Source organism: Hippocampus bargibanti, linkage group LG11 (genome assembly GCF_051943395.1).
Source record: "Hippocampus bargibanti isolate YZ-2025 linkage group LG11, ASM5194339v1, whole genome shotgun sequence".
In the NCBI taxonomy this organism is placed as follows: Eukaryota; Metazoa; Chordata; class Actinopteri; order Syngnathiformes; family Syngnathidae; genus Hippocampus; species Hippocampus bargibanti.
In genome coordinates this window covers 11,434,835-11,457,500 of record NC_142744.1, presented here as the reverse complement: position 1 = coordinate 11,457,500, position 22,666 = coordinate 11,434,835, and the positions used below count along the sequence as shown (strand labels likewise).

The following is a 22,666-nucleotide window of genomic DNA, read 5'->3' as shown; positions in this document are numbered from 1 at the left end:
TGAACATAGCTGAAACTTCAATCTGCTTTCAGGGTTGAAAGGTGAGCCTGGAAAGGAGCTTAAAATGCAAAACGTGATGTTTGCGCACACCCCAGGCTCGGCAGCAGGTTGTTATGACGCACATTCAGAGTACTGAACCGAGGAAGGTGATAGCGGAAATAATAATAACGATCATGATGATGGTTTCTATAGAAGACGCGACTCCGACGACGGAGGCCCTTCTGGCACCCGAGGAGAAAAATGAGTGTCAAAAAAACCCAAAGGATGATGCAGATACGCCCAGAGAAGTTCCAGTGAAACTGAAGATTGAGGTGAGGCGAAACCACTCTTGGTGGGAACCTCAACCCAGAAGGCTCAAAAAGGGAATATCTGCTTTCAGTTCCTCAGAGCTCTGAGGAAAAAAGACTTCCAGCAGGCCAAACGACTGTGCGATATGAGTATGCACATTGTATCCAAATACCCATCTGGTTCTGGAAACACGCAAAATCACTTCCTGCTATCTTTTCAGTTCTAATCTATGAACCAAATCATCCGGAAGCTTCTGAGTTCCTCCCTCTGATCCAAAAGAAGCTCCTCGAAGGTAAAGACTGAACGAAAATCGGCAATTGATGGGTCACGGTACACTGCTGTCATTTCATTTTTAGTGCAACGGGGAGACCAGGACAGCGATGACAGTGATAGTGATGACGAGGATGATGACCCTGACTGTGATGAGGAATTATCTCCGAATTCAGTCTGCTCGTCAAATGAAGATGGTGAAAGTGAGGAAGGGTGACTCCAAAAGACAAACACCTGTGCAAAGTCGATCGAGCTGGGGTGTTTAAATTTGTACTCTTTCTGATTCCATATAAATGAATGAATGAATGAATGAATGAATGAATGAATGAATGAATGAATGAATGAAACTAATATTTTTTTAAAATTTAAAACAGATTCTTATCTTACAGACTGTGTATTGTCGGTGTTCAAATACCTGACATGTTTCGGCATCTACTTCCGTCGAAGGCGTCAATCTGTGTCACTCTGTCACACTCTGACGAAGACGCCGAAACATGTCAGGTATTTGAACACAGACAATACATTGTCTGTAAAATAATAATCTGTTTTAAATTAGATATCAAGTAAACAGGATGAACTTAATACAACTAATAAAGGCAAATCCAATCCAATCCAATCCAATGAACCACCGCCTCATCATACTATGACAACAACTTGAGAGGATTGGATGCAAGACTCCAGTTCCTCCATTTTTAATTAATCGTTTTTCAAAAATGAAGTGACTATTCATCTTGAGATTTTGTGACAGACCAAATAAACTCTCTTCGACAAGAAGTCAGAAGGTCCAATTAATCATAGACCATGGAAAGCACCTTTCAAAATCCGGAATAACACAAGCGGTGGATACAATGTGACCTCACTGTACAAAGATAGGTTGGGCATTTGAGTGAAAGAAAGTAACACACAGCTGCAAGGATACAAATGGTAAAAGGAACAGAACTATGCAATTGATCATTTGGGTCAGGTGTAAGCCTGATCCAATCCTAGCAGTATTTGTGTGTGAGGCGGAAGGAGTGTAGTGGGGGTAGGGGGGGGATACACCCTGACTGGTTGATAGCCAATGGCAAGGCATATTGAAACAAAGAGATGTGATCATTCACATTGACATCTTTGTTCAATGAAGAAACAAGAAACTTGTTCCAAACTAGAAATGAATATGCACGGAGGCGGACAAAATAAATACATTTTTTCAATTCCCCGTTTCAATTTTTACAGCACAAACCGTTGTAGTACAGAGAGATGTAATTGTTCAAAGTCATCACTTGGGAGACGGGAACAAGGTCACATAAGATTGCCCAAGACATTGAAAATGCTACGAAGAATGTCATCAAGTCGAGAAAAAATATCACAACAGTGACATGATCAAAAATTTATGAAAAGAAAACTGGTTGTCTAACTAACACTAACAAGAGAAAAATACAGTAAAGTCTCGTTATATCGATATCGGTTATATCGATAGTATTGCTTATTACGATACTATTTCTATGAACGCAAGGAGAAAATTTACATGCCGCAGGATCGAATATATCGATAGTCCGGTTATATCGATATTTTTTCCGACTCCCGAGAATATCGATATAACGAGACTTTACTGTAGTAACATTGAAGGGATTGTTGACAAATATTGCCTGCTGAGTCCATTTGACAACAATCTTCTGTATTTGTGATATTCTGGCTGGGCTGTGCACTAATTTCCCAAAACATAATTGAATTCTCCACAATGCATGTGGATACATGCATGTGATTGGATTGGAGTTTACATTTCACAGCAGCAAAGTGGTGAACGAGTAAAGGAAGGAAGTAGAAAAACAAAATACAGGAGCTGCTGCAAAAGCACCCACTCTCACGGCGCCATTCTGAAGTCAAAACAACCAAAAACTAAATAACAAATGAGGTGACACAATACAAAAGACACAGACAGTCATTCAATCTCAAGCACTTTCTGAACCCTCTTTGTTGTATTCAAGCAGTTTAATTGGAAAGAGAGGATCAAAGCATCCTTTTCACCAGTGGATCAGTCATGGTGTAGAATCCATTGACGAAAAGAGATTGTCTTACATCTCCTGTCCCACATAAATCCGCTTCAATTCCAAGCCACGGCAGTTCCACATACGCATCGGCGCTCTGCACTGACGCTACTTCCTTCTCATTGCTGGCTCCTCAAGCCCTGCATTCATCCAGCCGCAGACTGTCCCAACAGCAATGACCTTTCATTGAACAAAGAAAGTCTGTGAAAATGCTGCCCATAACAGGCGCAAAAAAGCACAATCGCCCCACAGCTATCCAGCAACGACAGTCAAATAGCACGCACGTTCATCCCAAATCAAAATCAGTGCTGGCATATTCATGCTGCCGAAAAGGCGCAACCGCTCTGCACTCTCCTTGATGAATGTTGTGGCCAAAAATGTTGAAAAACAATCTGTATCCGGTCCAAATGACGAACAACAACTTAAAGTAACAAAAGAAAACAACAACAACAACACAAAAAAAAACAAGGCTTGTGAGAGCACTTGATGACAGCTGCCTACTCGGGCGCCATCTTGGACTTCTTTGGGTTGATTTGGCCTGATGAATCAAAGGTTGACTTTTTGCTGTGATTCCCAAAGTACTTTTGAAGCAAACAACAGTGCATCACTCATCACCCAAAAATGTCAGACAGTGCCGCATAGAGGTGGAGGCATCATGCTTTGGGCTGTTTTACTTCTGCTGAGCCCTGGGTGTGTCACGGTTTGCAAGGTGGTGATGGTGGTTGTGGATCCCAAAAACACAGGCAGGAGGGATCAGCAGGATGTATTTGAAAAATTGTATGAAAATAAAGCCAGCAGGAACAAAATCTAAACCGTCAAAGTCATCTGAACAGAAAAGTACAAAGTATCAAAGAAAACTAAGAGTAAAACTCTGCCAAGATGAAACAAACCTGACGGGGTGAATCAAACACAATTCACAGTACAATGACCCGACACCGAATAGTCGTGCCGGGAGTCCTTTTAACTGCCACTGATGAAGACGACCAACACCTGCTCAACTGAAGGCGGGGCCGACAGCACTACCCGTTGGTCGCCAACCAGAATGTGACAGTCTGCCACGGATTGGAACGACCAACACCTGTGCAGGTGCCGGCGGGTCCGACAGCGCCACCCGTTGGTCGAAAACCAGATTGTGACAGGGTGGCCCTCGGTCAAGGTGAAGGAAATTATCAACCGTTCCAAACAGCAATTGGCGTGAGCCCAAAATCTTCAGGCTTCTGCTGGGCAAATTGACAATGAATTTTATCTTTTTGGATGACAATGACCCAAAGCGCATTTCTAAATTGCCGAAAGAATAATGTCCCCAAAGTTAAATCATGTTTTCTTTTTTTTCTTCCATTCAAAAATCTTTTGCGCTGGTTAAGGGTACTTACCGAAAAAAAAGTCCCAGATGCTGCATGATTGCAAACAGGTTGATGTGCCTCTGAATGAAATTTCCAAAATGCGGGCCGTGGGCCAAATGCGACCCCTGGTCAAATTTCATCCGGCCCGCAGCCTCTGTTATAAAATCAATAACGTCTGACTCGAAAGTAGAATTAATACATTGGGCGGTAGCGCTGTTACCTGTGTGTGCTAAGTGCTGCCATATAAAGGTTCAATTAGGAACAGCAAATTAGTCTGAGTTATTTAATCAGCCCCCCAAATTTCTAAAATGGCGATTTGCTAATTTCTAACTGTTACAAAAAATTCAGTGTTAAAAAAAGGAAAGTGAAGCGAATTTTCAATTTCAATTTTCAATGGCAATTCATTTTTGATATGCATTTTTCAAATGAAACAAAACACTTGATAGCTGAAGTTAACATCAAAAAAGAAAATGTGAAACACAGAATGGCTAGCTGAAATGTATTCAAATTAATTGCTGTTATATGAAAAGAACGTATGCCAAGACCCCCCCCCCCCTACATTTTTGACACACCAAATCTGTTCCCCCCTTTGCAAAAAGTATGGTCACCACAGTTTTAGGTCATAAAATGGCTACCCTGTGCATAATGGTTCATTATGAAATCACCAAAATGTTCAGATTGCCACTCCGGGCCTGTATGCGGTTTATTTTTTGGTCTTACTGGTCTTTTGTTCGATTACATCAGCACATTCTTTTTTTTTTATCAACCCCGAAGTAACTTGCTCAAAATCAACGATCCAAAATGAGCTCTGGCGTCAATGACGACCCCAGAACTCATAAAATCTGTTATCAATATGCAAATGAAAGCCCCAGCGCGGGCACATGTTTTAATGTGTAGGAGTAGTTCGAAATTCACATTTTTGTTTGGTTCTATTTTTTTTTGGCAGGGGGGGGGCTTCTTAATCGATTGTCTGCGTACCTCCTGAGTCATATAGGAGGGTGTGGGTGCGTGTGCGTCTATGTGAACAGACCAATGGGCAGCCGCAGCTTCTCATATAAATAAGGCATAAAATTGGTCTTGGGGTAGGGGGACAGTGCTCACTCGTGCACCGCTGGATACTATTGGATGTTCTTATCGCTTTGCTATAGTCTCCAGTCGTCTGCATCTCTCAAGCTATTATTTTTTTGTTTTGTTTGGTTGACCGCCGTCTACTTTTGCGAATTCCGCTACCTGTGGGCGCTTCCGTGACGGTAAGACGTCTCGCTTTAATTTCCACGGACGGCGTCTTATGCGTATAGACTCTTTTTTTTTAGAGCGTCTTATACATTAAGTCTTATTGAGGATAAACACAATAATAAATAGCCACAAACGAATTAGATGTTGCTTGTGTTTGGTTGTTGCTGTTCTGCCAATTATCTTGATTATTTTGCTCGTTTCAGTGCGTCTTGCTTTTTTACACCACCGTCCCCTCCGCTTACCAAAAATTCATCTACCCAAGCTCTTGTGGACAATATGTCTCAAAGCGATAGTAACGGTGGGTGGCTCATATTTTCTCCAGTGCGTTCTTAGTGTCCTTTCCTTTTTCTCTGATTATTTTATTCTCTCGATTGAGATCTTCCTTTGCTCAGACAGAACTAATTGACTTCAAGAAATATCCCAGCTCATTTTTCCCCGATATGGTTGTCTATCACCACGATTGTTTCAGCTTATGTGTCAGTTCTGTCGGTGCGCAATGGTGCTTCCAATTGCGCATTCAAGAGCGCACAAGATGCCTTTTTTTGCGGATGATAAATTGTTCCTATAATAACACGATATGACAGGAGTAATAACATATGCATTTATTTATTTTTTTCAAATGTCTTTCAGATTGACAAAGTGGCTGATTTATTTTCCTCGCCGCTCTGCTTTGTTTGCGGTTGAATAATCGCCTTCTTGGAGATCAGATAAACGACGAGAGTGATGGCCACGTCAGAGCCGAGAAGCACCAGCGGGGAACAGGACCCAAACGCTGACAATTTAAGACCCTCATCGACAAGTAAGTGACGATAAGACCTAGGCCGATGACGGACCCTTGAGGGTCCGTCACATCTAGTTCAGGACCTCGCTGAGTTGCTGTGCATGGCTGGCTGAAATATCAGGGTGCCTTGCTCAAAGTGTGCGCACTCACCCCCCCCCTCTGTCCGTCTGGTTCGTTCTCTCTGCCGTCACGCTCTCTTTGTCTGTAGCGGGGGGGGCTCTTGCTCGGGTCATTTGCTGTGTGGGCTTCCATCGTTAATCACTGCGGTTAAAAAACTGAGCCATCACGTCTGTCTGTCCGACTGTTGTTTATCGGCCTGTCTGTCTGTCTGGGGGTGGCAGCGGTGCAGCAAGGCAGTCCGCAGGGCGAAATCGTTATATGAATAAAAACGCGACAGATAAAACATATTTTGGGACATTTTCAAAATGAATAATTGAATAATTGCAGATATTTTTCTTTCACATCGGCACTATCGAGTCATGATTATTTCGATATGACTCGCCCACGTACTGCTGCCATGATTCCTGCTTAATGCTTCATCTCACTTTTGATGGCTTGTGACGTATGTGGTCACATTTCGGCCTTTTGTACGGCTTGTGGAAAAAGATTGTTGCTGTGGTGAACGTCTCTTGGAAATTTGTGTTTGTTTTGCATTAGCTCCACTTGGAGGTCATCTTCCGCTCACGCATGTGCGCGCTCTGGTGTGTGATTCCGAGTGTCTCTAAGCGTCCGCTGTGGATTTCCACGACCGTCACCAGCTCGTTCCAGTCACAAGCGGCGTTTTACTCAATTAATTTCCACCCCCTTTCTTCCTCCTCCAGTGAGCTCATTTCACGGGTGTTAATTTTTTTTTTGTTGCACGGGCGTGTGCGAGAGTGTGTTAGCCGTCGTGTCCCTATTGATTTGGCCTCATGGGTCAACCCCCGTTTTGCCAGGATAAGAATCCGTATTAGGTCTAATCATAACAACAGACACACAAAAATATGTACTTTTCAATAAGACAGTCAAAAATGCATCACTTGAATCGGGCGATTATTTCGTCAAGAATAAAATACGTATAAACGAAATAAAATGCCGTTATATTCCCGAATTAAAGATGACACGCCCCCCTCCCTCTATGATAGCCTATTTCACTCAGTCTGATTGTCTCACACCCGGTCAAAATGATCACCCGCTTCACGCTTCGCTTCCACTGTGCTTGGCCGCATTTACACCCCACGCCCCATTCGCCGCATCCGCTCCACAACGCCGCCGCAGCGCCTCACAAAAACTCAAAAGTCTAATTTTGTTTTAGACAACGAATATGCGTGGATGCATGGCTGTACAAGGAAACTGGGCATGAGGATTTGTGGTAAGTCGTCCCCTGCACAATGCAAATATGATGAGCAAGCAGGTTTTTGCGACGGGTATATTCTTCATATGAATGTATCTATATGAAAAAATAGCCTCATTAACAACAACTACTTGTTGTTCATGAGGCTAGATTTTTTTCCACTGCAGCAAACGAGAGGCGCCTCGACATCCAAATGAATTCATTGAGCGCCGCGACGAACCTCGCCTTGTATGTAATGGCCGTAAATGGAAATGACGTCACTGGCTAAATAGGTACATAAATACATAACGCAATAAATGTGGTGGATCCAACATGGTCGCCTTTAATTTGAATTATTGTCGTTGGCCACCGTTGAGGCAGTGCAGGGAGGAAAAAACTGTCACAGTGCGTTATCGTCTCGGAAAGGTCAGTGGCCATTACCCCGTGGGTCTGTTGATGAGCGCTCCTCTCACCCACTCTAACCCCCCTCGGAACCTCTGCATGTCTTTTGCATTCAACAAACAAGGGGAGAAAGCCACTTCAGACAGCGCAGGGAAAATATGGTCACAAGTACCCATGCAAGGTCAGATAAATGATTGAAAATGGAACGTTACAGAGGGCAGAATGTTATTCTTTTCATTATTAAGTGTGACCTCAGAATTAAAAAAAATCTCAATATTTGTCATTTGTGAAGGTGTTTATCATACAACAAACTAAATGTGTTTTTTTAATTATTATTATTATTATTATTATTATTATTATTATGAACTATAGGGAATTGAAAATGTATTATAGATGAGTGTAATTCTATTTATATGGAATAGGAGCTTAATGGGTTCAGATATTGATTTCTAAGGTGTGATATTCGAATTCACTCTATTTCTAAACGTGAAACTATATTAACTGAAAATAACGAAAAATCCAAATCCAGCGTCAACCGCCCCCCTTCCCCCAATATATACATATATTTTGTTTTGCACAATTAACGCGGGGCCTTATGGCCTTCACGCAGGAGAGGATCAATCACCGTGCAGGCCCGTATAGCGGAAGCAGACATGCTGCGCCTCTGGCATCCTTCATTAACCCTCTTTATGGGGGGTGGGGGGGGTGTACTTCCAGCATGGGGCCGTAGCCGGAAGCTGTCGGGATCAGTGAGTCGATTCGTGTGCGTTTTGATGTTTGTGTGTGTGTGAGAGAGAGAAAGAGAGAGAGAGAACGTCTGGGTGTGGTTTATGGCCAAGGTTTGGTTAAGTTTGCCCTCCACCAGAAGTTCATTGGCTTAAAATGATGGTGAAGCATCGCTAGACTAGTGACGCATTTAAAAAAAATATACAAATAATTACATTTTTTGGAAAACACGAAATATTACGCGATGGAGATGTTTGGTGATAACTCGTGCACTTCGCCATGCAACACTCTAGGTTTCCTTCAGAAAAACAACAGCCTGGAGGAGAAAGGCAGACTGGGTCAGAAGAACCTCCTGTCCTGCGACAACAGTGACAGGGACGCCAGGTTCCGACGCACCGAGACCGACTTCTCAAACTTGTTTGCCCGAGGTGAGCAGAAAAAATACACAATTAAAATAACATTGAAAAACGGGGGGAAATGGTTCATCATAAACAATGTTATATTTAAAATCAAAGTATAAATTACCCCCCAAAAAAACAGTAAAGATTGCAGAAAATGTACAAAAGAAAACAAAGAAACGTGATATTTATCAATCTGAAATGTGTGCTTAACACATGGGAATAATTATATACTGTGTATATATAGAGGAATAAGCGGTACGGAAAATTGATATATATATATCACTTTCTTTGTTTCCTTTTGTAATTTATATAAATACAAAAAAATAATAATTTCCAGCTATTTAAAGACCCGATATGTTAGGATTAATCCACTAATTATAGCTAAGTGTATACTGTAGTATAGCAGTGCAGCTAGTATTTAAAAAATATAAAATGTTACATACACATTGATTTTATGTTTCCAGACTGTAAGTTATACTTTCTCCCATAGATTAAATGTGAATGTTGTGATTAACGGTTGGTAAAAAGTTGCATATTTATACCCAATAATAATTTCCAGCTATTTAAAGACCCGATATGTTAGGATTAATCCACTAATTATAGCTAAGTGTATACTGTAGTATAGCAGTGCAGCTAGTATTTAAAAAATATAAAATGTTACATACACATTGATTTTATGTTTCCAGACTGTAAGTTATACTTTCTCCCATAGATTAAATGTGAATGTTGTGATTAACGGTTGGTAAAAAGTTGCATATTTATACCGAAACAAATACAGTACAATACCATACGCATTGATTTATATTGCGCTTTAACAACAGCTGAAGTTGTAACAAAGCTAGCTCTTAACAGGGACAACTATCATATACATGAAATAAAGCAGTCACAAAGATAGTAGAAAGCACCAGGGAGTAAAGCCAGATCAAGTCAGAATCATGCTGAGTCCAAATGACCCCATACACTGAAATAATTTGCCCCTATTTCTTTTCAGACCTGTTGCCCGCAAAGAATGGAGAGGAACCGACCATGCAGTTTTTACTGGAGGTGGTTGACATCCTGACCAACTACGTGAAGAAGACATTTGACCGCTCTACCAAGGTGCTGGACTTCCACCACCCTCACCAGCTCTTGGAGGGCATGGAGGGCTTCAACCTGGAACTGTCCGACCAGCCTGAGTCTCTGGAGCAGATCCTGGTGGACTGCAGGGACACGCTCAAATATGGTGTACGGACAGGTAGGCGGCAACGTCATGTCTAGAAAATGCATATTTTTTTATGAAAGTGGATGAATTGGGAGTGCGGGAGGGGGTGATGGTGGGGGTTCAGGAGGCTGCGATGGTATGCAAAACCCCATCATTGAGAAAGACTCTTGCCCAATTAAGGATGGAGGAAAGGTGTATTCATGACGACAATCCAAAATCAAATTCAGCCCTCCCTTTCAAAGAATCTGTTGGCAGTCGACTGCCTTATTTATTGCCCCCGCGGTGCATTACATCCCTGTAGTCTCTCGTCTCACTTATTAAAGTAAGTGTCGCCTGAGGGCGTCCTTCCGCGGCCTGTTTGAAGCTGTTAAAGTGACAACGCTCAAACTGTCCCTCGGGTTTCATACCGTATGTCACTTTCCCTCTGCGTCACCTCTAATTCGGGGGTTCCAGATCGCTTGGATGAGATGACGAGCTGGCCGTGATATTTAACGTGAACTCCACATTCTACTGTACGCTGCAGCTACGCATGTCCGACTCTTTTACACGATAATTCCGATACTGTACACTCAACGTCAATATTAGAGTATTAGAGTTGCAGTGGTGTAAGACCATTTAGTTACGGCAGGTGGGGAGTGTCAAACGCTCCACAATCTCGCCTTAGCATATTGCTAACAAGCATCACAAGGCGGTATATGCAAACTAATCTACAGCATTGCCGTTACAGAGTTATAATACGAAAGATTCCTGAACACAAACGGTGGGGCAAATTATGTCGACAGGTATATATAATTTAAAAACCGCTAACATAGTGTGCCCATGATCTCCTTTGGTCTTTTTAACTCATTCACTGCCAGACAATGTGCAAAAATGTGTTTGTTCACTCTAGTGCCAGGGTTTTTGTCATTGTCACTTGAGTTTCAGGACCCACAGAATATTGAATTGTAGGACTACGTAAACCACAGGTGTCAAAGTCAAGGCCCGCCACGCTTAAACATCAGCTGAAATAGAACAAAGCACTAACATGGAAAAAAGGGAAATCCTACCAGCATGTGATAGGGAAAAAACATTGCTTTATCAGCACCCAAACAAGAAAAAAAGAAAAACCCGGACAAATTCGGGAATGCCGCTCTACGTCATATTTTCAATTCCAATTTGTGAATGGCAGTGAATGAGTTAATACTGGCCTCTGGTGGTCTTGTCGCATACGCCAGTAAGTAGTAGTACAAAGTGCATTGAGTTGAAATGACAACATGACATTGTATTGAACGACACAATTCCTGTTTCTAAGTACAGTCCTACAGAGGGATATTTTTCCATGAGCTTTTTTATGAAAATGTCACCCCACGGGCCTATGAACACCACATTTACATACTATTTATATCCATGACTGGATTTAGGCCTTTGGCATCGTTGAAGCTGAGTGTGCCTGCATGCACCTTGAGTCTAAAGCCTGTCAAATTATCACCTTGTTCCCAGAGCGGCGCAACAAACCGTTTAAGTTTAGTTGCCTGACGAAAGACACAACTGACGTGAAGCTAGCTTATCGGGGATCGCGGCGACATCGCCCCAATGAAATAAAACGCTTCACGTCTTTGTCGCTGTACAACATCTGGTTGTGATGTGTACCGTTGTTTCCCTCTCAGGTCACCCTCGTTTCTTCAACCAATTGTCCTCGGGTTTAGACATCATCGGCCTGGCGGGGGAATGGCTCACCTCAACTGCCAACACCAACATGTAAGTCATACGTGCTTGTCTTTATTGGCGTACTTGACACAATGAACCGTAAAGGGAGACCCCCTTTTCTGCCTTGCCGTGACAATCTGCAGTTTGTAGGCCACTTGGCTCGGTGCAGCACCGCTTGTTATTGTAAATGCTATTTTTGTGTTGGGAGAGTGTTGGCAGCCGTCGAGCGGCTTCGTGTATCACAGTCGGTCCCGCCGCAGGCTTGGTTAGATTGCATATTGATCCCGGGTGACGGCTACATTGAGGTCTGGTCTGATAGAGGGCATGGACTTCACACCTTTTTGCCACACCGGCGCACCCAAACATGTATTTAGTCTCAATAAAGAAAAAGTAATAACATTAAAAAAAACAATATATAAATAGAATAAAATAAAAATGACCATTGTATAACATCTGAATGACGAATCGCTTACACCTAGCCTATTGTTTTGGTTTTGGCTTTGGATGACTAAAATGACAAATAATAAATGAGAAAACAAAGCCCGAAAAGAGGTGGATTTGAAAATGGACGGAGGGATTTTCTGTCATGCCACATTTTATGTTGGAGATAGGTCTGGACTGCGGGTAGGCCAGTCTTGTACCTGTAGTCTTTTACTGCGAAGCTACACAGGACCATAAATACAGATTTGAACTGTACAATTAAGTGTATTAATTTATTGGGACTTTAATATGAATATAAAAATTCATGATGATTAACTCATTCCCTGCCAGACGTGCAAAATGTGTGTCCATTCCAGTGCCAGGGTTTTTGTCAATGTTACTTGAATTTCAGGATCCACAGAATATTGAGTTTTAGGACTACATACACATTGAGTACAGCGTTAGAAACCTTAGGCTCTATCCTTTAATCAGAATTTTTTTTTTAATTCCTAAGATATATGGGTCCGGAGTTATATGAGATTGAAATGAGAGCGGGTGTACAAAGTACAGTAAAGTCTCGTTATATCGATAGTCAAGGGAGTCCGATATAACCGGGACTATCGATATATCCGACCCTGTTTGCATATAATTTTCTCCGTGCGTGCATAGAAATAGTATCGATATAACCGGGACTATCGATATATCCGATATCGATATAACGAGACTTTACTGTACAATGCAATACCTACATACGTATTGGTTTATATAGCGCTTTAACAACAGCTGAAGCTGAAACAAAGCGCAAACATGGAAAAAAGGGAACTGATGCCCCCCTGTGGAAAAGAAAAACATTGCTAGAGGCCATGGCCAGCACTTTATTGGCACCCAAGCATGAAAAATCAAAACCCGAACAAAATCTGGAATGGCGCTCTACGTCAATTTTCAATTCCCGAATAAATTTGTGAATGGCAGTGAATGAGTTAATTTTCAGCTGTATATAGCACAATGTATTGGGAATATTTCAGCAGTCATTTATTTTACCGATTTTGTTTAGGAATAAAAGATTAAAAAAGATTGAGACACTTAATGGATGCAATTTCTCAAAACATCACTCCCACAAGCACAGCCATACCCGATAACAGCAAATTGTAGGACCACATGCACAAACACGCACACACACATGGATCGGCGTGTTGACAGCACTCTTTACACTCACACCAGCTCTGGTTGTCCCAGATACAGCAGCAAGAGTTTCCAGTCCATTGAGCGCAAGCTCATTGTGAGCTGGTCTTTGCAGATAGGCCAGCTGGGCTCCCACACTGTCACACGAACCCCGCCACATTTTGGAAAGTGACTCCCCGCGGACCGCTCGTTGCATTGTCCCCCACGGACATGGTCAGAGTCGTCACAGAGGCTAGCGGCCTGGATGCGTGTCACGGGGTTAGTCACATAAAAGACACACATTCAAAGTGACTCTCGCACACGCATCGGAGGGCCCTTGATGATGGTAATAGGGGCATTTAGGCGGGCTTTTCCCTGGAGACTGCCAGGTGACTGAGGGGTAATTTTCACCCTCAAAAGAGCCATGATTGGCTCTGATTGTGATAATCATCTCCATCATTGTCATTGTGGCGTGAAATGACTCACAGGGAAGAACATTTTAAAGACGTTATGTCTTGTCGCCTGAGATTGGAACGTATTCCTTTTATTATAGGGCTCTACCGTTAGCATGAAAACATCATACGTACAGATATTTTTTTCTTTTGGCTTTTTATACATGTATTTTTTCTTTTTTGTCTTTCAATTTTCCTAGCGCCAGCTCTCAATTTTAAAGACTATTATATTTTTATTTATTCGCCCAAATGTCTTTTCAATGTCCTCTCCTGGAAGTCGCCCCTCCTTTTCCTTTGTTTTTTGTCTCTGTGTCTCTGTCTGTCTGTCTGTCTGGCTCGCTCTTTCTCTGCCCCCTCTCTCATTGTCTCTCTCCTAACCTCTCTCTTGATCTCTCCCTCCCGCTTTCTCTCCCTTTCTCTTTCTCTCTTTCTCTATCTCCTTCTCCCCTTTCTCTCCATCTCCATCTTATCCCCCCTTCTCCCCATCTCTCTCTCTGTCTCCTACACACACTCTCTCTCTTTCCCCTCTCTCACTCTCTCTCCCTCCCTTTCTCTCTCTCTCCTTCTCCCCCCTTCTCTCCATCTCTTTCTCTCTCTGTCTCCTACTCTCTCCCTCTCCCCCCTCTTGCTCTCTGTCTCTCTCTCCTGCGCTCTCTCTCTCTGTCAAACACACTCTATCTCAAACCCATCTCTCTGTTTCACTGCCCCCTTCTCTCTGTCTCTCTCATCCCCCCATCTCTCTCTCCTTTTTTTTATAATCTCGCTTCTTTTTTTGCACACAAAAACACCAAGCTTTCCCTGCAAAACACACCGAGTAATTGCAAACAAGATGTTTTCCACTGTAATGGTAGTGGCCTAAGTGGCCTCATTACAAAGAGAGATCAAGCAGTGCGGGAGGTGCGGGGTGGGTGTCGGTTCCCGAAAGATTTATGTGACACATTTCACCACCTTATTCCCGCGCTTCTTTTGTTGTGCCATTCCGCTTTCATCCCTGTGACTTTGAATCGTTTTCTTTCATTCAACTACAGGGGAATTGATTATCACATTTTTTTGTGTGAGTTGTGGTCAACGCGCGCGCGCAAACAGACACACACCTTATCTTTCCCAAACACACACTGAAGCCCTCTTGGCTGTCAAATCAGCAGCATTCAGAATTGTGACTGAGGTTGGCAAGATTGACAGATAGCCATCGCATCAGTATTGTGCCTTTTAATTAGACTGTACCAAGGGATTTCACAAGGCATTTGAATATGAATGTTTGCCGCCTGTAAGGCTCCTATCGCTCGCTTTAATTAGCTCAGTCGGCACGGGCTCCAATTTGAGATCTGCGGATGGAACTAATGGAAAACCGATCGCATCCAAAAATGTCCTCTTCTTCCCGAACGACGTGCTTTGCTAATTACTCAGACAATGACCCGTGATGTGCTGATGCGAGCATTTTATGCCTCGTGATTGACAGGTTCACCTACGAGATTGCTCCAGTGTTTGTTTTAATGGAGCAGCTGACCCTGAAGAAGATGAGAGAAATGATTGGCTGGCCCGGTGGTGAGGGAGATGGCCTTTTCTCGCCAGGTTAGCAACGACAGAACAAAAAAAATGGCCGCTTTTTCTCTTTGATTTTAAAAAACCTGATCGAGTCAGATTTCCGTGTGAAACATGAATGTCTCTTCTGCTCAATAGGGGGTGCTATTTCAAACATGTACAGTGTGATGATCGCACGTTACAAGTATTTCCCCGAGGTCAAGACCAAGGGCATGTCTGCTGCACCTCGTCTGGTTCTGTTTACATCGGAACATGTATGTTGGAGAAATGTACTTTTCATTCATGTCCTTTGGGGAGAAGGCGGGAAAAGTCTGATTTTGTAAAAAAAAAAAAAAAAAAAAAAAAAAAAAAAAAAGGACAATGATCCAAATCATTTCAGGAAAGACAATATGTTGAAACATGTTCATTTTAACACGTCAATTATTGTGATCACTCTTGTTGTTGTTAAATTTAATTAATCTGACTCCATTTATTATGTATCATTTTGTTATCATTACTCAGGCAATGGTTTGAGATTAACTAAAAGCATTTTTAACTCATTGACTGCCAGACCTGAAAAAAACGTGTCCACTCCAGTGCCAGGGTTTTTGTCATTTTCACTCAAATGCAGGACCCACAGAATATTGAGTTTTAGAAATACATAAACATTCAATGCAGCGTAAGAAACCTTAGATTTTCTTCTTTCATTAAAAAAAAAAGAGTCAATGCCAAAGTTATATGGGTCTGGGGTTATCTGAGCTTGAAATGGGGCTGGCTGTACAAAATACAATACAATACAATACATACATACTGATTTATATAGCGTTTCAACAAGAGCTGAAGCTGTAACAAAGTGCTAACATGAATAACAGTCAAATGCTGCCCCCTCGTGGAAGGGAAAAACATTGCCAGAGGTCTGACCAGCGCTTTACCGGCACCTCCTGCAAAAAAAACAAAACACGAACAAATTCAATAATGACGCTTCACGTCACACTTTTCAATTCCCAGATAAATTCTGAAATGGCAGCAAATGAGTTAATCGTTGAGTGAATTTGGTTTTTTCATCATAAATCAATTCATCAATTATTTAGTGACACAAATGAATACAATCAATTGTTAGGGTTGTTGTCTTTAGGTATCATATCATTTGCTTATGATACATTTTAATGACTTTTTTTATTGGATAAATTGTTGTTTGGTGGGCAGACTGAAAGAACAGAGCGGATGAGAATATTTTCGTCTTAAAGAACTACATAGCTGTGATTAGGCCACAAAAGCTCCATTGCCCTTGATGGCTTATTGAGCAACCGTGTCAATAAAAGAGTCATTGTGAACTGACGTGCTTTGCTCCTGCAGAGCCACTACTCCATCAAGAAGGCCGGCGCCGCTCTGGGATTTGGCAGCGAGAATGTGATTCTGCTGAGCACGGATGAGAGGTAACGCATAGAATCCACATATATTCTCTAACAAGGCAGCGTGTTTGTTCCCGAGGCCTCAATGATTTCTTTTGATCTAGTTTCTGTTCATTTGAACTGATGTGATGCCTTTGATGGCTTTTGGGGTTTTTGTAAGCATTGTGTTCCAGTGCCTGTGGCTGGCCAGTTCACCTTGGAGCAGGGTTGTAAAATCGTTTTTCTGTCCTTGACTGCAACTTAGCATCTGTTTATGAAGCTTTAGGGCTATGGCACTGTTTCGATATCATGCAAATCGTGACGGGTGAAGCTTCATCACTCCATGAAGCGTCTTTATTTTGGCTTTGTGCAGTTGCTTAATCAAGTTGAGTTGAGGAGCTTTGGCTGGATCGAGAAAAGAGAAACCGTCAAGAGAAACGTTTCAAGGATTGCATCAATTGTGCTGAGTGTTGTAGCAGTGTGTGCTGTGCCATAAAGCTTCTGAAACGAGAACACAAGTGCGGTTAGGGGAAGAAAAACGTCTTGGCAGGCAGCAAGAAGTCAATTGGGAACGAGACGCTGATGGCCGCACTCCTTTTTAACCAATACCTTGAAAAAATGTGTGTGTCATGATTTTTTTTGGAGCCCGTGTTTTAGTGTTGTTCCATTCTTCCAGGGGGAGGGTCATTCCTGCGGATCTGGAGGCTAAGATCATTGACGCCAAACAGAAGGTGGGCTCTTTATTTTACTTTCCTCAACTTTGTTTACCTTGTCGCTAATGTTAGTGATCTACAAGTGTTAAGCGTGCGCGCTTTTCGCAGGGTTACGTGCCGTTATTTGTGAACGCCACAGGTGGCTCTACTGTCTATGGTGCCTTTGATCCCATCAATGAGATCGCCGATATTTGCGAGAAGTACAACCTGTGGTTGCACGTTGACGTAAGTCTCAAAACATCATTTTGTTATTATTCATAGGCACTGATGCATGACAAAAAGAAACAAAAAGTTTTTTTTTTTCTTCAAAGGGTGCGTGGGGCGGCGGCCTGCTGATGTCTAGGAAGCACCGCCATAAACTCAACGGGATTGAGAGGTAATTTCCCGAAATGGCAGTATGTTCCCTGTATTCTCGATCAATTGAATGCAAGTTAAACTTTGCAGAGCCAACTCTGTCACATGGAATCCTCACAAGATGATGGGCGTGCCGCTCCAGTGCTCAGCCATCCTCGTTCGGGAGAAGGTACGCTACAGACTGAACAGTGGCTAGGCCTTCCGTAGTGCTATGTCTGAATCAATCCAGACTGAAAAATAGTGTGGTGTGATTTACTACAAGTGCACGAGAGGGTATCGTTAGCCAGGAAATAACTGCCCGACCTTTCTTAATGATGTTCTTGATCTCCTTCAGCCATTGTGGGTTGACAAAACTGCTATTAAATCAACACAATATATTTGATTCTGCAGCTAGCTACCGATACAGTGTGTTAGGTTTGGCCAGCTCTTGTCACGCACGGCTTGTGATCAGAGCAGTTTTAGCAAACTATGATTGGCTTGTGACCAGCCAATCATAGTTTGCGAAAACTGACATTTCCAGTGCCTGCAAGCAGGTGTTGGGTTTCCAACTCGAAATCTGATTGGTTAAAGCAACAGTTTCATCGACACTTATTTTATGACATTCAGGTAGATTTCTGACCCTGGTAACAAATGATGCCTGAAAAATGATTGGTTAAATGCCTGAATACGAAAAACACGTCTGGAAGCAGCGCAACAGTAAAAAAGTAATGAAAGGAAGCTGAAAGACAATTTGGAATTATTTAATAAAAATTCATGGACAAAATATAATGAACATCTGTCCGTGATTCAGATATTTTAGGCCAGAAGAGAAGGTTTTGCAGGCCTTGATGGTTCGCCACTGACACTGAATAAGAGGCGTTGTACAGGGTCACCTACATTGTCTCATCGGCCTTGAAAAACTCATTTGCGGTTTCTGTTTTCCCAGCAAGTCGTGAATTGAGGATTGACCGAAAAAAGCCGAACAGAGATGTGAACTCGCTGTGTGTTTTACAGGGACTGATGGGCGGATGCAACTCCATGTGCGCTGGTTATTTGTTCCAACAAGACAAGCAGTACGACGTCACATACGACACTGGGGATAAAGCCATCCAATGTGGCCGACATGTGGACATATTTAAGTTCTGGCTCATGTGGAAGGCGAAGGTAAAATTGGACAGACCGCTTTGAAACCAGCTGTCCACCAATGTATAAACGTCGCGCTGTTGCGTTAGCATCACGCGAGGCCCCCCTATGAGTGCTCATTTCACATTTTTATGCCACTGTTTCCCTTTCACAGGGCACCATTGGCTTTGAGCAGCACATTGACAGGTGCTTAGATCTGTCTCAATACCTGTACAACAAGATCAAGAACAGGGAGGGATATGAGATGGTGTTTGATGGCGTGGTAAGCCGCCCTACTTTGGTTTTCGCATGACTCTGGGTCTTCCATTTTGAGTTTCATAGACGTGTGATTATTTCCGTCATTCGCCCTCCCAGCCTCAGCACACCAATGTTTGCTTCTGGTACATCCCACCCAGCCTGAGGGGAATGCCGGACAGCGAGGAGAGGAGGGAGAAGCTTCACAGAGTGAGTGGCCTATATCGATATTGTTACCACCGAGAAATTAGAGCAATTCATCATGGTGGAAAATGACAGAAGCCAGAAGAGTTCTAGGTGGGAACAAATTTAAAATAAAATATCACTACCTCTGACCGGACGTTAAACAATAACAAAAAAAGCCATGTTGCCCTCACATGATCAATCGAGTATTTGCCATTCACATAAACACATGACGTCATCTTGAAATGCTCCATACGGCTCTCGTTCCTAGCTTCATTTTTTTCCCATCGCCAGGTTGCACCAAAGATCAAGGCCATGATGATGGAATCAGGGACCACCATGGTGGGCTACCAGCCCCAAGGCAATAAAGTCAACTTCTTCCGCATGGTCGTCTCCAACCACGCGGCCACCCAATCTGACATCGACTTCCTCATTGATGAGATAGAGAGGCTGGGTCGTGACCTGTAAACCTCCTTTTCGTACTGCTCTGTACGTGTTGTATTTCTATGGCACATCATCCCGAGGAGAGACCCCAACAATAAGACTGCACCACCCCCTCCGTCCCCCCCCCCCACATTTGTCCTCCTTGCTACGTGTATGGCGGCATAGTTTCAGATAACTGATGGATGTGTGCTGGTGGAAAGTCTTGTACTGCGTATGCTCAATCTGGTGTCATTTAATGTCCATTGCTGTTCAATGTGTGTGTGTGTGTGTGTGTGTGTGTGTGTGTGTGTGTGTGTGTGTGTGTGTGTGTGTGTGTGTGTGTGTGTGTGTGTGTGTGTGTGTGTGTGTGTGTGTGTGTGTGTGTGTGTGTGAGCGAAAAACACTAAAGCACAGCTCCAAACCTGACGAGCCTCACTAAATTATTCTTGTGTAGGAAAAACAAAGTGTGGGTGGCATCCCGTGTGTGTGTGTGTGTGTGTGTGTGTGTGTGTGTGTGTGTGTGTGTGTGTGTGTGTGTGTGTGTGTGTGTGTGTGTGTATATATATAAAAGTACTTTAGAGAAATGTATTAAAGATAAGATAACGATAGCAGAGTTATTTAATGCTTAAAGGAATACCCATCCGCTTAGATCTGTCGTCTTCTGGAAGCTCGACAGGTCATGACGATGGCAGAATATTTATTCATATTTGATGACATTGGAACGGCTGCATTTTAATTATCTACAGATTCAGGTATTTTCACGTAAATGTCTCTTGATGTGTCGTACATGGTTGTAAATTTTAAAATTGAAATAACACTAACTTTGTTGGCCAAAGAAAGAATAGAGCGGAAATAGTGCAAGTCATTATTCCTCGTATATAAGTTATCGGTGTTTGTGACACGTGACCCTCAACTGCGATGCAATTTCTATCGTGCGTTTTACTAATGTGATTGTGAGTCTTTGAATGTCTGAGGTGACTGACTGGCCGACAGTATTTGCTCCTCTGGCTGAGCGAGTAGCATAGTCGCGCGAGAATGTACACTCCTCTGGAGAAGGGATAGGAAGAATGGGTTGGAATTCAAACGCAGTTACTGTAATATAATATATTTATTGTAATACATATTTCATGTATTTCTGGTATTATGGGAGCTCAACGGAATATCCTGTTTGAAGAGTTCCTCCTTTGTGTCTTTGCACAGGTTCACCTTTCTTCCATTGTCAATGGATATGCATTATGAGAGATATTGAATTTACCATTGAAGGTAAACGGGACCATGATTTGAATTGCATAAATCCTGTTCAAACTGTTTGTTGTCAGGAAGTCCATCATGTGACCATTAGTTTTGAGATTAATATAGCTGTATGCAATGTTACCCAGGAGATTATCTGGTGGCACTTTAACGAAAACGATAAAAACACTGTCTCTGTAAGATGTTTAATAAATTCTAATAAACTTCAATGAATGAGTTGTTGAATCATCAATTTCTGTCTTATATTTGAAGCACAATGTACACACGCACGCATGCAGGCAGGCACGCCTGCATGCATGAATAATTTTTTTCGCTGCAGGGTGTGTGTCACATTGTCCAGCATTATTGTTGTTTTTTTTTCTTTTTTTTGGCGTTCGGATTCTACTGGTCAGCAGAGCACACTTTCATCAGTAAGTATATTAAAGTGTATATCTATCTATCTATATCTATCTATATCTATATATATATATATATATATATATATATATATATATATATATATATATATATATATATATATATATATATATATACATATAGATACATATAGATACATATATATATATATATATATATATATATATATATATATATATATATATATATATATATATATATATATATATATATATATATATATATATATATATATATATATATATATATATATAGTAAAGTCTCGTTATATCGATATCGGATATATCGATAGTCCCGGTTATATCGATACTATTTCTATGCACGCACGGAGAAAATTACATGCAAACAGGGTCGGATATATCGATAGTCCCGGTTATATCGATATTTTTTCGGACTCCCTTGAATATCGATATAACGAGACTTTACTGTATATAGATAGATAGATAGATAGATAGATAGATAGATAGATAGATAGATAGATAGATAGATAGATAGATAGATAGATAGATAGATAGAGATATATCTATATATATATATCCCTTTTTAATGGCACATCATAATTTTGGGGATACAGTATTTATATGTTTCTTTTACGTTTGACCAATTAAAGCCTTCTCACTGCAAATTTTATTATTCAGTGTCATATACATTGTCAGGAAATAAAATCAACCATCTAAACCTCACCCTTAATTCATAATCATGATCAAATATATTGCTATATTACATCTTATAACAGCAATGATGTCCTATAGATAAATTAGGGCAGCTTCAAAATCAGAAAAAAAAGAAAAATGTGGGACCAAGAGAAATTTTCCCCAATTCCCCTTTCAGAGAAAACCCTCCTTTTACAGCACCGTAAATTCGTGTTCTTAATCAAATTTGCTTGATTCACCACAAATCCCCCATTCTCTTGAATAACAACAACAACAATCACAATAATAATAATAATAATAATAATAATAATAATAATAATAATAATAATAATATAGGATAGTTGTCCATGTTAAGCGCTTTGTTACAGTTTCAGCTGTTGGTAAAACGCTATACAAATCAATATGTATAATAAATAATAATAATAATAATAATAATGAGAGTGACTGTTGTACGTCTTTGTGTGCCCGACGATTGGCTGGCAACCAATTCAGGGTGTCCCCCGCCTCGTGCCCAAAGACAGCTAAGATAGGCTCCAGCACCCCCCGCGACCCTAATGAGGAATAAGCGGTCTGGAAAATGGATGGATGGATAATAATAATAATAATAATAATAATAATAATAATAATAATAATAATAATAATAATAATAATAATAATAATAATAATAATAACAACAACAAACAATGCTTTGATGTATC

At 41.6% G+C, this 22,666-nt stretch overlaps 2 protein-coding genes across 4 annotated transcripts in view; both read left to right on the top strand.

Moving 5' to 3' along the window:
• erich2 (glutamate rich 2) overlaps positions 1–801 on the top strand; it is a 1,361-nt gene extending 560 nt beyond the window's left edge. The window contains exons 2-6 of the mRNA XM_089009205.1: positions 33–107; positions 193–311; positions 380–437; positions 509–580; positions 645–801. Of these exons, the coding sequence (XP_088865331.1) occupies positions 33–107; positions 193–311; positions 380–437; positions 509–580; positions 645–775 (455 nt within the window). The 3' untranslated portion in view covers positions 776–801. The remainder of the gene's footprint in view (positions 1–32; positions 108–192; positions 312–379; positions 438–508; positions 581–644) is intronic.
• Positions 802–4,983: 4,182 nt separating this feature from the next.
• LOC148891574 (glutamate decarboxylase 1-like) lies at positions 4,984–21,123 on the top strand. Of its 3 annotated transcripts, XM_089007788.1 has the most exons (18): positions 4,984–5,178; positions 5,368–5,462; positions 5,795–5,963; positions 7,240–7,296; positions 8,679–8,813; positions 9,778–10,020; positions 11,634–11,724; positions 15,166–15,278; positions 15,387–15,502; positions 16,584–16,663; positions 17,295–17,349; positions 17,440–17,556; positions 17,643–17,707; positions 17,776–17,854; positions 18,679–18,828; positions 18,962–19,069; positions 19,162–19,251; positions 19,519–21,123. In XM_089007788.1, exons 3-18 carry the CDS (start codon positions 5,888–5,890, stop codon positions 19,690–19,692), a joined length of 1,749 nt encoding a protein of 582 aa, XP_088863914.1. In that variant the 5' UTR covers positions 4,984–5,178; positions 5,368–5,462; positions 5,795–5,887; the 3' UTR covers positions 19,693–21,123. The 3 variants fall into 3 exon arrangements, with proteins under 3 accessions (XP_088863914.1, XP_088863913.1, XP_088863915.1); XM_089007787.1 differs by lacking the exon at positions 5,368–5,462 and having other exon boundaries at positions 4,985–5,178; XM_089007789.1 differs by lacking the exons at positions 5,368–5,462; positions 7,240–7,296 and having other exon boundaries at positions 4,987–5,178.
• Positions 21,124–22,666: the final 1,543 nt, after the last annotated feature.

Bases quoted from the DNA above. Each gene is read 5' to 3' on its own strand.
- LOC148891574 (XM_089007788.1), top strand. From the start codon at position 5,888: ATGGCCACGTCAGAGCCGAGAAGCACCAGCGGGGAACAGGACCCAAAC. The intron at 17,855-18,678 runs GTACGCTACAGA...TGTGTTTTACAG, and splicing joins CCATCCTCGTTCGGGAGAAG to GGACTGATGGGCGGATGCAA. The intron at 19,070-19,161 runs GTAAGCCGCCCT...TCGCCCTCCCAG, and splicing joins AGATGGTGTTTGATGGCGTG to CCTCAGCACACCAATGTTTG.